The following is a 22,274-nucleotide window of genomic DNA, read 5'->3' on the forward strand; positions in this document are numbered from 1 at the left end:
TGCTTGTTTTTAGGAAGCCGGCCTCGCTTTGCTTCGCGTGCTCGGGCACTCGGGCAGTCGGGCTTTGTTTTCGTTTTGTGTTTTGTTTTTAATTCGTTTTGCTTGCTTGCAATTTGCATTCATCTTTCATCATCAACGTGATCGTGATGGAGCGTCTGCAGAGTTTTAACTAACTGTTTTCTTTGATTTTGGAAGTTGTTTTTAAGTATCCAAAATACCACCAAATTGTTTTGCTGCTCTTTTCTGATGAATTGAAAAATATTATTCTCTCAAGAACTGTTTAGGGGTCATTTTAAATTAACAATTTAAATGGCTAATCCAGATATTCCAACTCCCCTAACCTCTTTAGGAGTAAGTTAACCTAACCTAGACTGTAAACTCGTAAATAGGCTAATGTGTCAGATTAAAATATAGAAAATAATTTGATGTTTTATATAATAGTAGTAGGTTTAAGTTAATATATTTTAAGAGATCTTTATTTTTAACTTTGGGGTCCAGCTTAAGAAATTGGTACAAGTTAGGCTTTGGCATGATTGAATATGCCATAGCCTACATTCAACGAGATAGGCTTAGGCTATGTTCAAAGATCATTAAGTTAACTGTCATCACTATTTGAAATGTCAAATGATGTTAATTGGCTATGCACTTTCTTCTTGTTAGTTAAAGTAACAGATACATTTTTAAGTTATAGGCCAGCTATATTTTTTTATAGAGGTTTCGCAACCTATTTTAAGTTTCCTTGCATTTGTTTGTCCACTTGAGCCACAGAGGCCTGTGCATTGAACATATCCAGCAAAGCAAGGGGTAAGCGCATAAAGTACAATGGTGTACTGTACTGATAATAAGTTCCTAGGGAGTGGTAGATATCATGATCTGAACCTACAACATCACTGCCTTGGGCCCGAAGTCCGTTGCACTACTGTCACCAGATAATTGTTAGTGCAATAGCAGATGCATGCTGAAATTCAAGGCACATGCTCTCTTATTAGGTACAGTAAAACCCCTTATATCCTATCTCGGCAAGACCGACTCCTCGGAATATCTGACCTAGTGTCCGACCGTCTACTTGTTTCCTGTCTGGGGTGATAATGCCAAGCGTGTTCGGTTCACCAAATGCGATCACGATCAATGCTGTCTCGGAAGACTCTTCCTCGGTGTCGCCAATACCGCAAGAAATGCTTTTGGGTTTTGCTGTTGTACAGAGAGACAATTACCGGTGTGGCCGAGGAGAGCGCAAGATATGCTCCTCCCAATATTCAACTTTTAGGCCGTTCCGACCTTAGCCCGGTCCTATCATGGTCAAATATCAGGCCATAGTTACCATACTATTCACTACCGTACCATAATTATTCTGATATTATTTCATTGGAAGCACAGTCATAGACAAGAAACGCCGACAGAGGTACTTTAAAATTATTTATTAGTTTGTTAGATCTAAACCCCTAACAGTGGCATTCCATCTTGAGTCTGAGAGATGTGCTAGGGCTACACATCTTTCCCGTGTACAGAAAACCAGATTATTTTGTTTGTTTGAATTGACATAAAAAATAATATGAGAAGCTCAATGTATTACAGTTGTTGACAAGCTAAGACAAACCAAGGGTCGAGTCTGTGTCCTAAGTGTATTGTTTACTAGTGCGTCAGCTGGTCCTTTATTACTGCCACTTGACTGCCCACTAGAAAATAAATAATTTTACTCCACACTACACTGTTTTAACAAACTTCCCACGCAAGGATTTATTTCAGAAAACAGCTGTTTGCCGCCAGCTTAATCTTATGGGATTTCATTACGTGCTACTGTACTGTAAAAAGTTTTTACCGGACACCAACCAGCTGATTATATTTGGCAATGAATGACTATAAACAAAAAGAGTAGTGATTGTTAGTCCTGTAGTCGGCGGGTATAATATAATTTTTATTGTTAAGTTAGCTTAGAGTAGTATGGCGTAAAATATTGAACGTCACTCTTCCAAAATGTGTTTACCGGACTATAATGGTAATTCTGCACGGGAACGACCACACTCGTCCGGTAATACTTATTTTCAGGACTAGTAACGTCATATACTATTCTTAGCGCATAAATCACAATATCACATCATTTTAGTTGTATTGTAATATTAACCCTGGAGAGCGCGCGCCTACCGTCAAAACACGAGAACGCGCGTAGAGTAATTTTTTACCCCATTGTGTCTTTTTAGGATTTTAATGAAAAACAACATAATACTTTATTCAAATCTTAAACTTTGAATTTAAATACCAAAACACAAATAAATGAAATTTTAAACCTTTAATTATCTCTAAAAAGTCTGGTTTTCACACGTAAAAACAGTCCTCCACAGAACAGTTTCCACAAGATTGTTGCAGATTTTTGTCGTCTTTTTATCTTAGTCATGGACAGAAGTCACATCTCAAACTTTTTCTTGCTAGTTGTCGTATATTTTCTCTCTGTGGATAACCTAGAATCGAGTTGTATTCTGGCCTTCAAGTCACGAGATAGCGTTATTATTTGACTTCTGGATTGAAGATAAGGCAACAGCAATTCATGCCTTAGTGTAATATGCACAAATAACACACTCATCTTCGAACTAATACATAATTAGTAATTCGCCCAATTCACGAACTATGAATGTATAGCGTGAGCGCGCGTGCAGGGTAAAAAGTCTCCAAAACAATGTACGGTCTACCGCCATGGACACACTACTGCTGATTGGCACCTCCAAACCTCAGGTCAGACAGTGGACAAGTTGACTTGAAGCTGCCAGCTTAGAACATACACCCAACCCTCACTATAGCTTGTCCACAACTACAAAAATTTGCTTAGCTAAATCATGTACTGTATCTGATCTATTGTTTGAACAAACACGTCATATTACCACTAATCAATATTGTTGTGATATTGTTTGAAGAAATCCCACCAAAGTGTTTGTGTTACAGGCTGGTGCGATCGCTGGTTTAATTGTTGATGTTACTTTGTTCCCATTGGATACTTTGAAAACGAGAATCCAAAGTGAACAAGGGTTTTGGAAGGCTGGAGGTTTTAAGCAGATTTATAAAGGTTTAGGACCGACTGCAGCAGGGTCTGCACCCTGTGGTAAGTCAGTGATCAGCTCTAGTTTACTAATACTGTATTTGAGTAGAGAATTTATAGTATACCTGTATACCTTCCTCCCACTTTGTAATCAATGAGTTTCTTACCACTTTGGGAACCATCTAAAAGAAGAGCCCTGTTTTAAAATATTTGTGTCCATGAGATGAGAGACTACTCAGATAGAAACATGTATGGTTAAATGTTTGCAACAGAATAATCCATGGATTTTAAATTTTTACTGTAATGATTGTATTGTAATTAATTTGTATAAGATGGTCATTGGTCAATGCTTTCACTATTTTTCAGCTTCGATTTTCTTCCTGACTTACAATGAGTCTAAGGGTTGGTTCTCCCCGTATTTCTATGGTGCTTGGAGCCCCGTGTGTCATGTGGCGAGTGCTTCTGTTGCCGAACTGGTAAGTTAGGATAATGCCTATGTGTGCTTTAAAACTTAAACTAGTTAATTTGCTGTTAAGTTAAATGTAAGTTATAGTTAAATCTTATAATCTAAAGTGCTTCGTCAACATTTTTTTTTCTTAAAAAAGCTTGTATTAGTTATTTTACTAACAAATTCCACATAGAATGGGCCCTATCAGAATAGTACCTACAACCCCTAAATGTGATTGAAAAAATATATCTGTAATAATCTATCTGGAAAATTTACGATATCAAATAATTATCACCAACTAAAAACCTAAAGGGCAAGTACAGTAGAGTCTCGACCATCCGATCTTTGTTTTACTTGATACCGGTACTCTGTTTTATTCTACTCTATTTGTTGACAATTAACTGTTTCAAGACTGTAAATAAAACATATCTTTTATTTAGGATATTATATTATTATGATCAGATGTAAACAAATATTGTTATTAGTGTTAGAGACTTCTTACAAAAGACATGTTCAAATAAAATGTTACCAATTTAGATCATTCCTAAGTATTATTATCACGAGAAGTATAGACGGTCGTGATACATGGCGCAGTCTGATGTAAACCTACAGATCCAACAGGAAATTGAAGAGAACAGACTTCAAAGAAATCAAATCCATGTCAAGCCTCCAGACAATTTTTCCTTCAACCCCTATGATTGGAGTGCGTGGAAGAAACGCTTTGAAAGGTACAGGTTAGTCAGCGATCTACATAAAGCACCTGGGAAAAGGCAAGTTGACATTCTTTGCTACTGTATGGGGGATAAGGCTGAGGAAATATTTGATTCCTTTAATCTAAGCCCTGATGAGTTGGAAAATTATGAATTGATTATGGGAAAATTCGAAAACCATTTCGTTCCTAAAACAAACATAATTTATCAGCGTGCTAAATTTCTTAGACGAAAACAGGGATCCTCAGAGTCTGCTGAAAATTTCATCACAGACTTACATACTCTTGCAAAACCATGCAACTGGGGAGATTTAAGGGATGAAATGATTCTCATGCAACTTATCGTTGGAATGAATGATCAAAACCTTAGTGATCGCTTACAGTTACAAAGCTCACTAAAATTAGAAACTGCAGTTGATGCTCTTCGCAGTTCAGAGGCATTAGTTAGGCAAAAACTTGACCTAGCTGATCCCTCCGTTGATCGGGTAAAATTTACCACTCCTAAAAAGTCTTTTTGTAAGAAAACAGTTTCTAATAACCATGGAAAATACAATCCAGAAAACCTATGTAAATGGTGTGGGAATACTCCATCCCATCGCCGAGGCTTGTGTCCTGCCAAAAATGTTCGGTGTAACAACTGTAAAGCAAACGGTCACTTTGCTAAAGTTTGTTCTAAGCAAAAGGTTAATGAAGTCAGTAGTGAACCACAGTTTGTTAATCAATATTGTACAAATTCATCAAATTCTGAAGAATTCATAGGTAAAATTACTGAAAACAGTGCTCTAAACCCTGAATCTTGGGAAATTGACCTCAGGTTTAATGATTCTGACATTATTAAGTTTAAAATCGATACTGGAGCAGACGTTTCAGTTTTGCCAGCTAATATAAAGCTAAACAAAAAAGTTCCATTACAACATACGTGTAAAAGACTTTCAGGACCGGATGGGACTCAGTTAGCTGTACGAGGGATGGTAAATGTAAAGTTAGACTATAAGAACAAATCTTGTTTTGAGCATTTTTATGTAGCAGAAAAATGTAAAACACCACTCCTAGGTAAACCAGCCATTGAAAAACTAAACCTTCTACAAGTTGTCCGAAGTGTGTCTTCAACTTCGACGAACTGGTACGAAAAATGTCCATCTCTTTTCAGTGGTTTAGGTAAAATGAACGGAGCTTATGAAATTGAGCTAAAAATGGGAGCAAAGCCATTTTCAATTACAGTGCCTCGACGAATACCTCTACCATTATGGTCAAAAACCAAGGAAGAGATTCAAAGAATGGTAAATATGGAGGTCATAACTCCAGTAGACCATGCTACACCTTGGTGTTCTCCGATGGTCGTCGTACCAAAGAAAGACAGCGGTAACGTCCGGATATGTGTTGATCTTTCGAAATAAACCAAAGTGTTCGGCGCCAGTTACATCCAATTCCAGGGATAGAATACACAATAGCACAGATCAAAGGAGCTACTGTGTTCTCTAAACTAGACGCCAATCACGGGTTTTGGCAAATACCTTTGGAAGAAAAATCACAAGATCTCACCACTTTTTTGACACCTTGGGGACGATTTAAGTTCAAGGTCCTCCCCTTTGGCATTACATCAGCTCCAGAGTATTTCCAGAAACGCATCCATGCTGCTCTTGGTGATCAAAGAAATGTAAAAGCTTACATTGATGATATCCTAATATGGGGAAGCACACAAGCCGAGCATGACAAGGTTTTGATGGAGGTTCTGGAAAAGCTTCAAAATGAAGGCATTACCTTGAATAAAGAGAAAACAGTCTTTTCAAAGCCAAAAATTAAGTTCCTTGGCTTTGAACTGAGTGCTGATGGCATTTCTCTTGATCAGGAGAGAGTTAAGGCTATTTCTGCGATGGAGCCTCCAACTGATGTGAAAGGTGTACAAAGATATCTTGGAATGATCAATTTTAGTGGAAGATATATTCCAAATAGGTCTGAGATTTTGAAGCCTATTCACGAGCTACTCAACAAAAATAATGAATGGATATGGGACAAACCACAACAAAAAGCTTTCGATACTATCAAAAATCTTCTTACTACGGCTCCTCACTTAGCTTTCTATGACCCTAATCTCCAAACAATGATTTCATCTGATGCATCATCATTTGGTATCGGCGGAGTATTGTTGCAACGAGAAAAAAGTGGCACATTCAAACCAGTAAGCTACATCTCACGTTCTCTCACTGAAGCAGAAAGAAGATATTCCAACATAGAACGAGAAGCTCTGGGAATCGCCTGGGCATGTGACAAGTTGAAAGACTATATAGTTGGTAAGGACATAATAATCGAGACAGATCATAAACCACTTTTGAAGATTTTGACGTCAAAAAACTTAGATGAATTAACTCCACGTCTACAGAGAATAAGACTAAGAATGATGCGTTACTCATACAATCTTGTGTATACTCCTGGAAAACACCTAATAACAGCTGACTGTCTTTCACGTAACCCTCTAAAGGACACTGAAAACTATGACTTAGAGGAGGAACTCACTTACTACGTGAGACAAGTCATTTCCAATGTTCCAACTACTGATGAAAACATACAGAAAATCCTACATTGTCAAAGACAAGATCCAATTTGTATGAAATTACGGAACTTAATCATTGATGGTTGGCCAGAAAAATCTGAAATTCCAGATCAATTAAAGACATTTTTCAACGTAAAGGAAGAACTTTCTGTTGCTGATGATCTTGTATTACGAGGAACAAGAATATATGTTCCAGAAGCATTGAGAGAAGAAATGCTAAAACGAATCCATGTAGGACACTTGGGAATAACAAAATGTAGACTCCGAGCCAGCAACAGTCTTTGGTGGCCAGGAATATCTCGTGAGATTGCAAAGATGGTTGAAAGTTGTCCACAATGTATTCAGCACAGGAAAAATAAAAACGAACCACTTATTCCAGCAGAGTTCCCTTCAAGACCTTGGCAGATTGCAGCAATGGATCTTTTCAAGTTAAGTGGTCAATGGTTCATCGTGTTAACAGATTGTTACTCACGATACTTTGAAATTGCAACCTTACGTTCTTTGACAAGTCATCAAGTCATTGAAAAATGTAAATCAGTATTTAGTCGTCATGGAATTCCAGAAGAAATCAGAACCGACAGCGGAACCCAATTCCCCATGCGTCAAGGTTCGGAATTCCAGCAGTTTTCCAAAGACTACAATTTCAAGTTAAAGACAAGTAGCCCTCACTTCCATCAGAGTAATGGAGCTGCAGAGGCTGCAGTGAAGGTAGCAAAATGCATCCTAAAGAAAAATAAAGAAGACCCTTACCTGGCACTCTTATCATACCGTAACACTCCAATATCGAACGGGTTTAGCCCTGCACAACTACTAATGGGACGACGTTTACGAGACAACCTACCAGTTTTGCCAGGACTTTTAACAGAAAAGCCAGATTTGAGTGACTTGAAACAAAGGGAGAGGAATTATAGAGAAAAGTACAAGAGAAATTATGACTCCAGACATGGTGCCAAATCTCTTGGAAGTTTGAAATCTGGAGACAGCGTTTGGATATCTGAAGTGGGAAAACCTGGAACGGTTGTAAAAACAGCAACTGAGCCACGATCATATATTGTCAGGACTGATACAAGAGACCTAAGAAGAAACCGTTTCCATCTTCTACCATTTCCCGATGACTTGAAAAGTACACCATCACGAGACAATGTGACAGAACAAAATTCAACAAGTGTCTGTACCAGAAGTCCAAAACCACAAGAGGACAACTCAAGTTACAAGACTAGACACGGACGTCAAGTACATCCTCCAAGGAGACTCGACCTTTAAGGAGGGGGATGTTTCAAGACTGTAAATAAAACATATGTTTTATTTAGGATATTATATTATTATGATCAGATGTAAACAAATATTGTTATTAGTGTTAGAGACTTCTTACAAAAGACATGTTCAAATAAAATGTTACCAATTTAGATCATTCCTAAGTATTATTATCACGAGAAGTATAGACGGTCGTGATACATTAACAAATTAATTTCTATATATTGTGTGGCTGTACACTGAAAAAAATGTGTTAAAACAACTCTTTTGCCACCTCTTTACATTGGAAAATAAAGTTGTTTAAAAGTTTATTAAGTTCTTGGTTGTAGCGTTGTGAAAACTCGTTTTTAACTAACTGTTAAATGTCCATAATAATTCCTCAAATACCATAAAGTTGTAGTAGTTATAAAGTTAAAGTTGTATCACTGTTCAGGTGGTAAACCTAGTGAAGGTGCCAGTGGAGGTGGTCAAGCAGAGACGCCAGACGTCCGGTACTCGGCCACTCTCCATCATCCGTCACGCAGTGCAGACTGAGGGTCTGCCGGGACTGTACCGGGGCTTTCTTAGTACTATCATACGTGACATTCCATTCTCCGTAATCCAGTTCCCTATCTGGGAGGCAATCAAGGTGTATCTACACTCTGCAACTGGCCACACCACCACACCAGTCGAGGGTGCCTTTAGTGGTGCCGTAGCAGGTTTGTGACATAAGGATTGAGTTTACAATAAAAGTGTAAATGTCGCTCAACACCTGTTACAAAATGGCCACTCAAAAGAAAAAATTGAGGATAATCTATTTATTTAAAAAAATTGTATATTTATAAGGAAAAATGTAAAAATAGAAATAAGCTGATTAGTCAATTAAATATTCTATTGTTCAAACATTGAATATTAAAACCTTTGTGTGTGGATGTGACAACTTATTGTAAACATGTTTAGTTTACAAATTATGCTGTTAATAAAAATTGCTAAGTTCAAAAATATTAATAATGTTTGAAAGGCTGCATCACGGTAAATATATTTAGACTACAGACTAAATAGACTAATTAGACTACTAAATACCCTACACTTTGACACTAAAACCGTATTTAGTGTCAAAGTGTAGGGTATTTAGTCTACTTCAAACCCAGTATTTATAAGCATTATTGAACAATTAAGTCCTTCAGAATTACAACCACCAAAAGCTAAATTAAAGTAAAAAAATTCACTAATTTTTCAATTTTTAACAAGGTTGCATTTGGCGCTTGAGGTCTCAAACTTGCATTATTCATTGGGCCAACATCATTAGATAAGAAAATAAGTAAGCAATAAATCAGAACTACCAGATTTGAAGCAAGGTACCCCCCCCCCCCTTCATAGAACAAAGTTACTGGACTAATGTCTTGAACTAAAGAACATTTTTTATTAAAGCAATAAGACATAACTAGTTATGTCGGTATATAAAAATAACAACAAAAGTAATCATTATAAAATTCCTGTGCCTACACTGTCCCTGTCAGAAATAGGGATGCATGTTGACTGTCTACTCAAGTATTGGGCGAGTTGAACAAATCAACAGCTGGGCCGACAACAGGCCTGCCATACTCGACACGTGTAAACCAGGCTTAAGAGCGTAGTAAAAGTAAGTGTTATTTAAAAAGTCCTGTTAACTCCATATTTTGAGGATTGCTACATCTATCTATATATTAATAGGCAAGCATGTTAATACTGTTCAATGAAATGGCGTCCATACAAAGTAGGTATTTTAAGCCATGTATGAATGGAGATGAGTGTAGGATGAGTGGCGCGATCTTGTAGTCTTGTTAGTGACTAAGACCGAAATTCCTTAGCCACAGCTGTTAATTAATAGCCCATATAGCTAATGGCAACTAAGGGACCTACAGTTTATAGTGGAATCCGAACCACATTTTTGCCTTGGTATATACGAATTGGTCTAATTAGCACTGCGGATAGTGGTAGTACTCACCCGTGCAGACGTTAATCCACACCAGGGAATATCGCATCCACAGTGCATGCCTATAAATATCCATAATTCGTGACCTCCTAGTAGCTGGATTACAGGACGACGCCACCCGTCCCAGTAATTTTTTAAATTAAAACCTTTTTTCTCAGCTTGTGTGCATCGTAGGGAAAATCTACGCACACTGTTAGAAAGATATTTTTCTGTAGGTGTGCAGAATCCCTTTATAAATTAAAATAGGTTCAAAAATAAGCACAAGAAATGAATTTGAAATTTTAAAAATAACATTGATATGGGCCTCATGGGTTGCCATGCTGGTGACGAAATAACAACGGAATATAAACATAAAATCAAAACAAATGGAAGCAATTCCAATCACATGTTTTATTTACAGCTTGGGGTGAAAATAGATAAGCCTGTAGCATTGACTTACAACTAGACACATTCCATCCCCATGTTAAAGTTGTCACCAGTTTTTTAATTAAATTTGTCGTAGTTGATGTGAGCCACCAAACAAATTGCGCTGATCTAAATTACTAATTTCTGTTGAATAAACAATGTTTATTACCAAGTCAACTTTTGGAATGTCTTATTATGAGCTATAGCAACTGTTATGAACCATCAACTGTGTCAGCAACAAAAAATGAGGTCGAAAATAGAATATATAATTTTAATTCTACACATGCATTCTGTATGGCTCGAACAATTACAGTTGACTCTCAGTAATCCGGCAGATTTAGGACCGTGATACTGCCCTGCATTAGTGAAAATGTTGGATTACGGGAATATTATCAATAAAAACAATTAAAACACGTCTCCGAAGATCGCGCGATCGGAAACCACTATTTCCGCAATCAGGCATGACGACGATGACGTTTTCGTAATAGAGGGAAACGATGATAACGTGTATGGCCACGAAAGATAATCATGATTTTGCCATGATCGTTCATGACGACGATGACGTGTGATTGCGGGGGATGATGATAACGTCTACACGTCCGCGGTAGATGTTCGTGATTTTGCTGCGATTGCGCATAACGATGTTGACGTCTCCGTAACCGCGGGAGATGATCATGATTTTGCCACAATCGCGCAAGTCGACGATGACGATTCTGTGACTGCGGGAGTAGACAATGATGTTTACACGGCCGCGGGAGATGATAAAATCTTTGTCACGACCGCGGAAGACAACGATAATGTCTACATGACCACGGGAGATGAGCATGATTTTGCCGCGATCGCGAAATACGACGATGACGTTTCCGTGACCGCGGGAGTAGACAATGATGATTACACAGCCGCGGGAGATGATAAAGTATTTTGCCGCGACCGCGGAATATAACGAAAATGTCTACATGACCGCGGGAGATGTTCATGATTTAGCCACGATCATTCAAGATGACGATGACGTTTCCGTAACCACGGGAGGCGATGATAACGTCAATAAGTCCGCGGGAGATGTTCATGATTTTGCCACGATCGCGCAAGACGACGATAACGTTTTCATGGCCGCAGGAGAGAATGATGATATCTACACGATCGCGGAAGACCTCCCGCCAAAAGACGCTGGATTACTGGAGTGCCAGAGTGGTACAGTGCCGATTATATGGGGTCTACTGTACAATGTTTTATAATTAAAAAATGACGGCAGCAGATGGGCTGTCTACTTTAGAATCCAATAGTCAATGCGTGTACATTACAAATTTTTGGTCGAGTTTCGACCACTGGATGACCACTAGTTGTCATTACAGTAGACTCCCTCTTATCCGGACACCTTTTAACCAGACATCGGTTTAACCAGACTACACTCGGCAGAAATTACATCTCTTTAACTGGACAATTTTTATCAGCACATCGGTTTAACCAGAGTAGAGCGGCAGGAAGAGGGCGGTATTGAAACGACCGTTCTCGCGGGAAAGATTTGAGATCAGTAATCACGTGTTTAAATACAATGCTCTCCTAAATTTAAGTCAAATACTGTATACAGTATGCATTGAAACAGTCCGCTTTATCGAGTTTTTGGGGACATCGGTTTTACCGGAAAACCCATTATCCTGGCTGGCGTTGGTCCCGAGGAGTCCAAATAAGAGGGAGTCTACTGTATTGTGTACTTTGAGGCAGATATTATTATTAGTTCTATAGCATTGGCACATCAATTTGCATTTTAAGGTGAAATTGAATAAAGAATTATATTAAAATTAAAATAATGGTGTGAAAGCATTGTGTGATAACTACTTAAAGGTCAAATGTAAAGGCAGCTGATCACACTCTTTCAAATCTTCTAAAGATACCTGAAAGTTTTCAGAATCGAGCCTTTGGAGCTTTCTCAAGACATCTATAACTGTGTTACAGGGGCTATAGCTGGGGCCATCACAACACCCCTAGACCTGGCCAAGACTCGTATTATGTTAGCTAAAGATCCTTCCACCACCATGGGCTCAGTACTGCAGCAGATATATAGGACCAAGGGTGTCCAAGGGTAAGTTCACAATATAGTCTTCCACACTAAAATTAAAAACTGAAAAAATAGCAACCACGCTTTATAAAACTGATTGATGGGGATTGACTAGTGAAAGAAATGGGAAATCCCCCCCCCCCAAAAAAAAACACTGTTGCTTTGGTGCCAGGCTTTGGCACACTGATCTTGTTAAGCCCAAATCAGTATTCGTTGAGTCTTAACTAACTGTTAAAAAAATAGTGGAAGTATCCATGATATTTATTTGTCTTAAGGACCAAGATAAAAAAATTGATTTTAAGATGAAGGTGGTTAAAATTATGCACATTCCACTTATCATTGCTGTTATTTTTAAGAAACATTACATATTGGGTGTGTTGCTAGCCTAGTGGTTAGCGTCTCAGACTTCGGTGCGAGAGGGACAGGTTCGAATTTCGGCACATCCACAAAACTTTGATGGGTTTGGACCGCTTTCTCTTAAAAGCGTTTGAATTAACTTCATTAGAAATATGCCACTGGCGTAGACACGAGCAAAAAATTAAATTTTTTAGGTGTGTAGATGTTTATCTTAGTTGTTTGGCATCTCTGACTTTAACTTGAGGGGGACGTGTTTGATCTCTAACATGTCCACAAACATTTGAGGGGTTTTGCCAGATTTATTCTTTCACTTGGATGTGGTGTACCTGCCAAAAGTACTAAAATTAAATGTAAAACTAACCTTACTTTTTGTAGATTGGCTAAAACAGTAAACAGCCACAAAATATTAAGATTTCAGATCAAACAATAAGTTACCTTTAATTATGATTAAGAAATGTTATATGTCTATCTATAACTAACCCTTTTTTTGAATTTTTTTAATTTTTCGGCGAGTATAGGTTGTCATTCAAGCAGTCGGGAAAAAAGGAGCCCGGCGACCTATACTTGCCATTTGACCGCAAAGATAAACTTTTTTCATTTTTTTTTTTTTTTTGTATAGGTCGCTATTTTTGAGCAGTTGGGATAATGGTGGGCGGCGACTTATACTCGCCATTCGACCGCAAAGATAAACTTTTTTCATTTTTTTTTTTTTTTTTTGTATAGGTCGCTATTTTTGAGCAGTTGGGATAATGGTGGGCGGCGACTTATACTTGCCATTTGACCGCAAAGATAAACTTTTTTCATTTTTTTTTTTTTTTTTTGTATAGGTCGCTATTTTCGAGCAGTTGGGATAATGGTGGGCGGCGACTTATACTCGCCATTCGACCGCATAGTTAAGATTATTTTGACGAACAAAATTAAATAGAGCAAATTATTTTACTTGGATGATGTTGAAATGTCTCAAGGTTTTAAAAATGAAAAGTACCGGTACCTGAGAACTATTCATTGTAAATGTTTACTCTAATTCCTTGGATGGGCTTAAATTTAAATTCTTTATTGAAACCCACTGGAAGACACTGACAAAACACAACCTGTTATACATTAGATAGTTTTTATTTACATAAAACATTTACCCTATTTATAATTAGTATTCTTTTATTTAAAAATATTGATGTATATTGAATTCATTTCAGACTCTTTGCTGGCTTTGTTCCTAGAACAGTTTTCATCTTCCTTGGAGGTGGGGTTTTCTTCGGGTGTTACGAGTTTGCTAAAGACTTTGTGGAGACTTTAAGTAGTGGTGTTAGATGATAAAACCCTCTGCCGTAGTAGTTTTTTAAAACAAATAAGCACAATTGTTATAGTTCCTTTACATAATAGATTATTAATTAACGCAAGTTATTGTAGACTGGACCACTGGTAACATTTTCTTAAAGGCACAATTTTGCTCCATGATATCAAATATCAAATAGAAAAAAAAGTGATACTCACAAAAGAACAATTTAATAAAATTACTTTTTTTCTCTTGAGCCAAATTTATGATAGTGCCTAAACTGTCATTGTCGTAGTGTTACAATTTGTTATACTGTTCATAGTTTATTTTGTAATTTGTCTTTTATTTTCTGTTTTACATGTAAATACCTTGCTGACAAATTTACTATAAAAAAATAGTAATTTTTGTTATTTGTTGTTTTATGTAGGTCTACATAATTGATTCTAGTCATAACTTTAAAGTCACGAATCATGTTATTAAAAATACAAACTCTTTATTAAATAGTGCTAAGTATTAATAAAATACTTAAATAAACGGTATCAGCATTCTGACACATACTTTCTCTCATAAGTTTGTAAACAACCTTTATCATGTGTAAGCGGTGAGAGTAAATATACGGAAATGGGATTTGTACAATTTTGTTCAGAATTTAAAAGACTATAACATACTAAATTTTAATCAAAATCGTTCGGGCCATTTTTGGGAAAATCCGATTTTTCTATTATTTTATGGGGGTTTTATGGGAAAATGACATAATTTACAATAACTTTTGAACCGTATTTTTTACGGAAATGGGATTTGTACCATTTTGTTCAGAATATAAAGGACTATAACATACTAAATTTTTATCAAAATCGTTCAGGCCATTTTTGGTAAAATCCTATTTTTCCATTATTTAATGGGGTTTTATGGGAAAATCCCCATTAAAAATAAAAATTTCTAAAAAATTATCAAAATTGTAAGGACCATAACATACTTTGTTAAATCAAAACCGGATTTTTTTCTAAAATCCTATTTTTTGTTATTTTATGGGAAAATAACATATTTGATAATAACTTCAAATAACTTTTGAACCGTAATTTTTACAGAAATGGATTTGTACTATTTTATTTGTAATTTAAAGGGCTACAACATACTAAATTTTTATCAAAATCGTTTGGGCCATTTTTGAGAGTATCCGATTTTTCCGGTTTTTTATGGGTTTTTATGAGGAAATCCCCATTAAAAATAAAAATATGAAAAAAATGCTTGGAGATACCATGGATTAGAACCTACATACCAAATTTCATCGAAATCGGACCACAGGTGTAGTCTCTAGCTCTGTACACATTCAGACACACAGACACACACACGCACACAGACATCACTTCGAAAACCACTTTTTTGGGTCCAGGGGGGCCCAAAACGAATATACCCACTCAAAACTCAAACTCGAAAATTTTGACGAAAACAATACTTTCTCCATATACTATGGTATAGGGGGAGAAAGTAAAAACATGTTGTTTATCTATATATTTTGATATTTGTATTTGTAATCTCTTTTATATGAAGCTAATTTTAAAAGTTGTTAAAACTCACCATTCATTCATATTTAGCTTTAAAAAATTAATTTTGGTGGTCTTTCAAATTGTTTATGATTTAGGCGAAATGAGTGGGACAGAAGAATTGGAGTTAATTCTTATTGAAATTTATTATTGATCATTCAATAATTGTATTAAACAAGTAATAACATGAATGTTACTAAAAATGTGTTGTTATCATTTAATTTTGTTAGGCCTATTCAGTGATAACACACTAATGTAACAAATTTAACGTTTTATAATGTGGGACATTAATTATTATGCTATCTTACTTTCGTATACTGCTTATGTCTCCAACCAAATAACATTTTGAAACGTTAAGTTACCTGGAACCTGGAGTCATAAACGTTGACTGGGGATTTAACACACTGACTGGTTTGTCTTGTTGGCAGCTCTGCTTATCTGCTCTTCACCCCCACCTAATAATGATTTACTACAATAATTAAAGAGACGTAGGAATTGGCTAACTCTGAAACTGAAGTGCAAGATAACAAAGTTAACAAGGGTCTAAAAAATCTACAAGAAAATGATGAATATGAATGTTAAATTATGAAAATATACTAAAGTGTTTTGGTAAATAGCCCCTTGATAAAGCTTAATAAAGCTCGTAAATGTAATAAATTTATACATGCAGGTCAACGACACATAAAATTTACACATTTAAAAAAACAAAAGTAACTCTGTCGTGTCCGCCGTGTATCCTGCGTCGGTTTGTCCCGCATTCAATGTGACCGGCCTATTGTATAAAATGTATTTGTAACTTTTGTTTTTTTAAATGTGTAAATTTTACGTGTCGACCTGCATGTATACATTGATGAAGACTTACGTTGGATGTTTGACCATATTCAATATGATGTTTTATAAGGATTTGATAATGGGTCTTTGTACCTGAAATTAGTCATCCATAGACTAAGTTAAGACTGAAGGCGGAACAAGGTACGTAACCTATTATATAAATCTATAATAAACATACGAGCTTCAAATTTTTAAGGTATAGGTATAGGAGGGTTATTTACCAACACTTTTGTATAGTTTCAGAAATTTAACATTTATATTTATTATTTTCTTGTAGATATTGTAAACTCTTGTTAACTTTGTTAACTTGCGCCGAATATTCTGTTGAAATCACCGTTATGACTATCAATTGTTTGTATGAACGAAAAATATTGTGTCTAAATGACATTTGCGTTGACAGTGGTCAATAATAAGTTTATGTCCAGTACCACCAGTGAGTACAGTACCAACAAACCGGCATGAGCCATTGAGCTTATATCACTGCCAATACGATCCGATTGAGTTGATTTGGGCTCAAGTCAAACGGGAGGTTTCTGAAAAAAAAACAACGTTTAAAATCAGTTATGTTGAGAAACTTACTTCCGACGCTCGACAAAGTAACTGCAAAGTGCAAGTGACTGAGAGAAGTGTGTTCGGCATGCGGAGAAACTCTAAGAGGATGACTGGGCCAAGGAAATAGTAAGGGATGACGCCATGGAGCCATTAATCATAAACTTAAACAACGAAACTACCAACATATTTTCCTTGAAAAAACATACATTTGCCACGAAATTCAAATGTATGGTAAATTTCTACCGTGGAGCCCTGATGCCCAGGCCATAAAACATCTTGGAGTATGGCTGGATAAAAAACAAGGGGAGCAGTGCGTGAAAATACTCAAAAAATAAATGTTTATTAAATTATGACAAAATATTGTGTATTTTGTGCTGTTTAAGAACATACATAACACTTTATACTTTGGATATTTTCTTACATAAGAAGGAATCTTTAATCCTCCATTAAGATAAATTAAGGAAACTACCCATTTTCCTGGGTTTTCCAGATTTACTAAGCTTGTAATAGTTGAATCTTAAATCAAACTGCATATTTGCATTTAGGAAAAAAAAAACTGAACAATTTGAGTACCCATAGTCTAATATTGTAAATAAAAATAATATTCCCGGATTTTTTAAAGAGGGCCCTTCTGGATTCTACTGAGCCTGCCCTTCAAGGGTTCAAATGTGAATATCCGAAAGTTAGTTTTTGAGTGAAAATTTAAAAACGTACGTTTTCATGTCTCTGGCCTTTTACTTCGTAGATACTGGATTTGTAGTTTATTATTATGTGTTTTAATATTTTTTGGGATGGGGGCAACATGTTACACACATTTATTTGGTTTTAAATAGGTTCTAGGTATTTTTAAAGTCTCTAAATTCACGACCATGACGTGTCCCTAGGGTACATTTTCCAACTTTTACGCTGTTTTTAGACTAATTATTCATGCCGAAATATACAGGGTGTCCCAGAACTCTCTACCAATATGTTAGGGCATTGATCCTGGGTAAAAAACATAACTAAATATCATATTTAAAATGTCCGGAAGTCCTTAGTTACTCACACAGCCGCTATTTTGTTTTTTTCAGTTATTAATTTTTTTCTAAAGAATGGTTAAACATACGAAATGGAAACTGGTTAGACTTTACCATAAATTCTTTATTTAAGTCATATGTTTTCTAATTATTAAAATGTTAGTGTTTACTTTCAAAAATGTAAATAAATAATGAGTTGAGTGAGTAAATGAATGAGAAAACCATGTCCACTTTTCTGAGTAAATATCTATAATTTCTTTATGGTCCTTCTACGCCACGCAATATGAGCCAGCAAAGAGTAACAACATTATTAAAACAGAGGAGTACAGTGAAATCAGCCCTTACCAGAATCAATACATACCTAGAAAATGTGAGTATTACCAGTACAGATAAGGCAAACCTGATTGTAAGGCAAGAAAAGCTTGATAAACTATTTGATCTGTATCTTCAAATTCATGAAGAAATTAGCAGTATAGATGAGGAACAAGCTAATGATGACATTTTAGGAGCTTTCGAAAATGATTATTTTGCAACTAAAGCTAAATTATTAAATTTACTAAGTGAATATCAAACTAATGTCCCTAATCTAGTTCCTGTTCCTTCGGTTAATTCTATTCAACAAAGTGTTTCAGTTGACCCTATTTCTCAAGTCAAATTATCTAATTTACATCTACCATCATTTAATGGGAATATTGAGGAATGGCCTTCATTCAGCGAGTTATTTATATCTATTGTCCATGACAACCAGTCGCTTCCAAACATCCAAAAGCTATTTTATCTAAAATCTTGTCTAAAAGGGGAGGCACACCACCTATTGCAGTCACTTCCGTCTACAGATCAAAACTATTTAGAGGCCTGGGACATTCTAAAGCTCAGGTATGACAACAAAAGGCTGATTGTAAATTCTCACCTAAAAGGATTATTCAGTCAAGTACCTTTACAAAATGAGTCTTCACAAGGACTTAGAAAATTAGTTGATGAATCTGAAACCCATATTAGGGCTCTAAAGTCGTTAGGTGAAAATGTAGGTGAATGGAATAGCATACTTGTGTACATTCTAACTAGCAAATTAGATAGTGAGACTAGAAAACAATGGGAAATGTCCTTAACTACACAGGATAGTCCTAATTTTGAGCAGCTAAAATCGTTTCTTATCCAAAGAACTAATGCCTTGGCATCCTCAAGCATATCTAAGACATCTGCATCTAACATTAGTCATTCTAATAATAGAGGTATTCAAAGTAAAGGGACGTTTAACCAAGCAAGGGGAAAGTCTTCTTTTACTCATGTTTGTGTAATCTGTGAAAAACCTAATCATGCAATTTATCAGTGTGACGAATTTAGTAGCATGAGTGTATCTGACAGAATAGATCTTGTCAAAAAGCGTAAATTATGTTTTAATTGTTTAAAACCCAATCATTCTGCTACTGATTGCAATGGTTCTACTTGCAAACTGTGTAACCGAAACCATCACACAATGATTCATATTGAATTGAAAAAGGAAAACGGCAAAGCATGTGACAAGAATAAAGTAACATCTATCTCGGCTAGTCATAATGCGTCTGAACAAGGGTTTGCATCTAAATCTGTTGATCTAAGTAATGCAGAGGAACCAATATCATCATCACAAGTTTTGTTGTCGACTGCTATAGTCCTAATCGAGAATAATAAAGGAGAACATGTAAGAGTGCGTGCACTACTTGATTCAGGTGCACAATCTAACTTTATAACTAAGTCATGCGCTGATCGACTTGGCTTAAAACTTTTAAACTCTTCAATAACTATTAATGGTATAGGGCAATCGAAAACAAGAGCATCAAAACGAGTATCATTAAATCTTTTTTCAAGAGTTAGCGAGTATTTTACCAACATTTCAGCAGTAGTTTTGCCAACCATCTCCACTAAACTACCTGCTGAGACTATTAACCATACCAACTGGTCTCATCACATCTCTACACTTGTCCTGGCAGACCCGGAGTTCTACAAACCAGGTGAAGTCGATATGCTATTGGGAGCAGAAGTTTACTTCGACCTTATCATTGAAGGAAAGATATCAGGTACCAAACAAACACCTACTCTTCACAATAGTGTTTTGGGCTGGATTGTTGCTGGTAGGTGTGGGCAGTGCCCAAATGAGACTGAGTCAACTTGCAATTTGACTATTGAGAGTCAACTTAAGCGATTCTGGGAAATCGAGCAAGTTGTTACTGATCCGGTTCTCACTAAAGAGGAACAATATTGTGAGCAGCATTTCAAGGAAAATGTCAAACGAGATGAATCTGGACGCTTTATTGTAAAACTACCATTCAATGAACGTCTAAATGAGTTAGGAAAATCACAACACATAGCTTTGGGTAGTTTCAAAAAAGTTGAACAAAGATTGTCATTAAATTCCGAGAGAAAACAGCAGTATAATAGTTTCTTACAGGAGTATCTGAAACTAGGACACATGGAACTAACAGGGAAGCTAAATTTCAGTGAATCAGTAACCACCACAGGTAACGTAACAAATTGTTTCTTACCTCATCACGAAGTAATAAAGGAGTCAAGCTCTTCAACCAAACTGAGAGTGGTTTTTAATGCATTCTGTCCTACAAGCACAAGGGTATCTTTGAATGATACACTTATGGTAGGTCCAAACGTCCAGCAGGACTTGTTTTCCATCCTAACACGTTTCCGATTACATGGAATAGTTATGGTTGCTGACTGTGAGAAAATGTATCGCCAGGTGTTAGTTGATGAAAATGATTGTAAGTTTCAACAAATATTGTGGAGGACAAACAGTTATGAGCCTGTCAAAGTATATATACTAAAAACAGTAACATATGGCACCTCTAGTGCTCCCTTCTTAGCTACTAGGTGTTTGAAACAGTTATCAGAAGACGAAAAGACACGATTCCCTACAGCTTGTGCTGCTGCAGGAACGGATTTCTATGTGGACGACTTAATAACCGGGTGTCATGATGAGAAGACTGCTCTACAGTTACAGGAAGAACTTGATCAACTTTTACGTTCAGGAGGTTTCAAACTACGTAAGTGGTGTTCCAATAGTTCTGCTGTACTAGACAGGATACCAAAAGAGGACAAAGAGGTTGGTGCTATGAACTTAGATTTAGAAGAGAGTAAACCTATTAAAACTTTAGGAGTTGCGTGGGAACCCAAATCAGACATGTTTCAAATAAACATCAATGTCACAACTCAAAATAAATCTAGTTTAAACAAACGAGAAATTCTGAGAGCTATTTCAAGTGTATTTGATCCACTGGGACTAAGTAATAGTTTCAAAAATCATGCTACAACAACTGTGGTTAACTGGACTAACTTGGGATGAGCCGGTGAGTGAAGACATAGCAAAACAATGGGATCAAATCAAAGGTGAGCTGTTAACTATCAATAAATTGTGCATTCCAAGACAAGTCACAACTCACAATTACTTACGTGAAAGTATTGAAATTATTGGATTTTGTGATGCATCCGAGAAAGCTTATGCTAGCTGCGTGTATGTGCGATCTATTTCAACCAATCATGAGGTAAAAGTTAATTTGCTTTGTTCCAAAACAAAAGTTGCCCCAACCAAACAAATTTCCTTACCACGATTAGAACTTTGTGGTGCCTTGCTTCTTTCTCAATTATTAAGTAAGGTAGCATTTTCTCTGAATATTGATGTAAATAAGTGTTGTGCTTGGACTGATTCCACAATTGTTTTGTGTTGGTTGTCTCAGTTGCCAAATAAATGGAAGACGTTTGTTGCTAACAGGGTGTCAGAAATACAAGACACTATTCCGCCTTCAAATTGGAATCATGTTAGTTCGTTTGAAAACCCAGCTGATTTGGCTACTAGAGGCATTTCTGGTTCTCATCTGAAACAATCTAGTCTTTGGTGGCATGGGCCGGAATGGCTAAAGGAAGAGAAATCAAGTTGGCCTCGAAATAACATGAATGTTAACTTAAAAGAAATCCCAGAGTTACGAAAAACATCCACTCAAATTTTGTTTTCCCAAGAAAAGTCAACTTTGCTTAAGAAATTGATGAACTTCTCAAGCTATTTTAAGATCATATGTATTGTTGCTTATATCTTGAGATTTACAAATAACACAAGAAAACCTGAAGAAGAAAGAGAAAAGGAGTCTTTAAACAGCAGTGAAATTGAGAAGTCTACAAAAACAATTGTCAAACTTATCCAGGAAGAATGTTTTCAGGATGAAATAAAGCAACTGAAAAAACATGGACATGTCAAAAACAAGAGTAAACTGAAAAATTCATTTCCATTTTTGGACGAGGAGGGTAAAATATTCC

At 36.3% G+C, this 22,274-nt stretch overlaps 1 protein-coding gene across 1 annotated transcript; it reads left to right on the top strand.

Annotated features, from left to right (window-relative positions):
• Positions 1–116: 116 nt before the first annotated feature.
• LOC128994635 (S-adenosylmethionine mitochondrial carrier protein homolog) lies at positions 117–14,640 on the top strand. The gene is made up of 6 exons (XM_054419316.1): positions 117–351; positions 2,935–3,091; positions 3,395–3,504; positions 8,424–8,688; positions 12,303–12,429; positions 13,956–14,640. The coding sequence occupies exons 1-6, from the start codon at positions 310–312 to the stop codon at positions 14,071–14,073; spliced, it is 819 nt and encodes a 272-aa protein (XP_054275291.1). The 5' UTR covers positions 117–309; the 3' UTR covers positions 14,074–14,640.
• Positions 14,641–22,274: the final 7,634 nt, after the last annotated feature.

Source organism: Macrosteles quadrilineatus, unplaced genomic scaffold (genome assembly GCF_028750875.1).
Source record: "Macrosteles quadrilineatus isolate MER2022 unplaced genomic scaffold, UCM_ALF_1.0 Scaffold_5__1_contigs__length_97177068, whole genome shotgun sequence".
Classification (NCBI taxonomy): Eukaryota; Metazoa; Arthropoda; class Insecta; order Hemiptera; family Cicadellidae; genus Macrosteles; species Macrosteles quadrilineatus.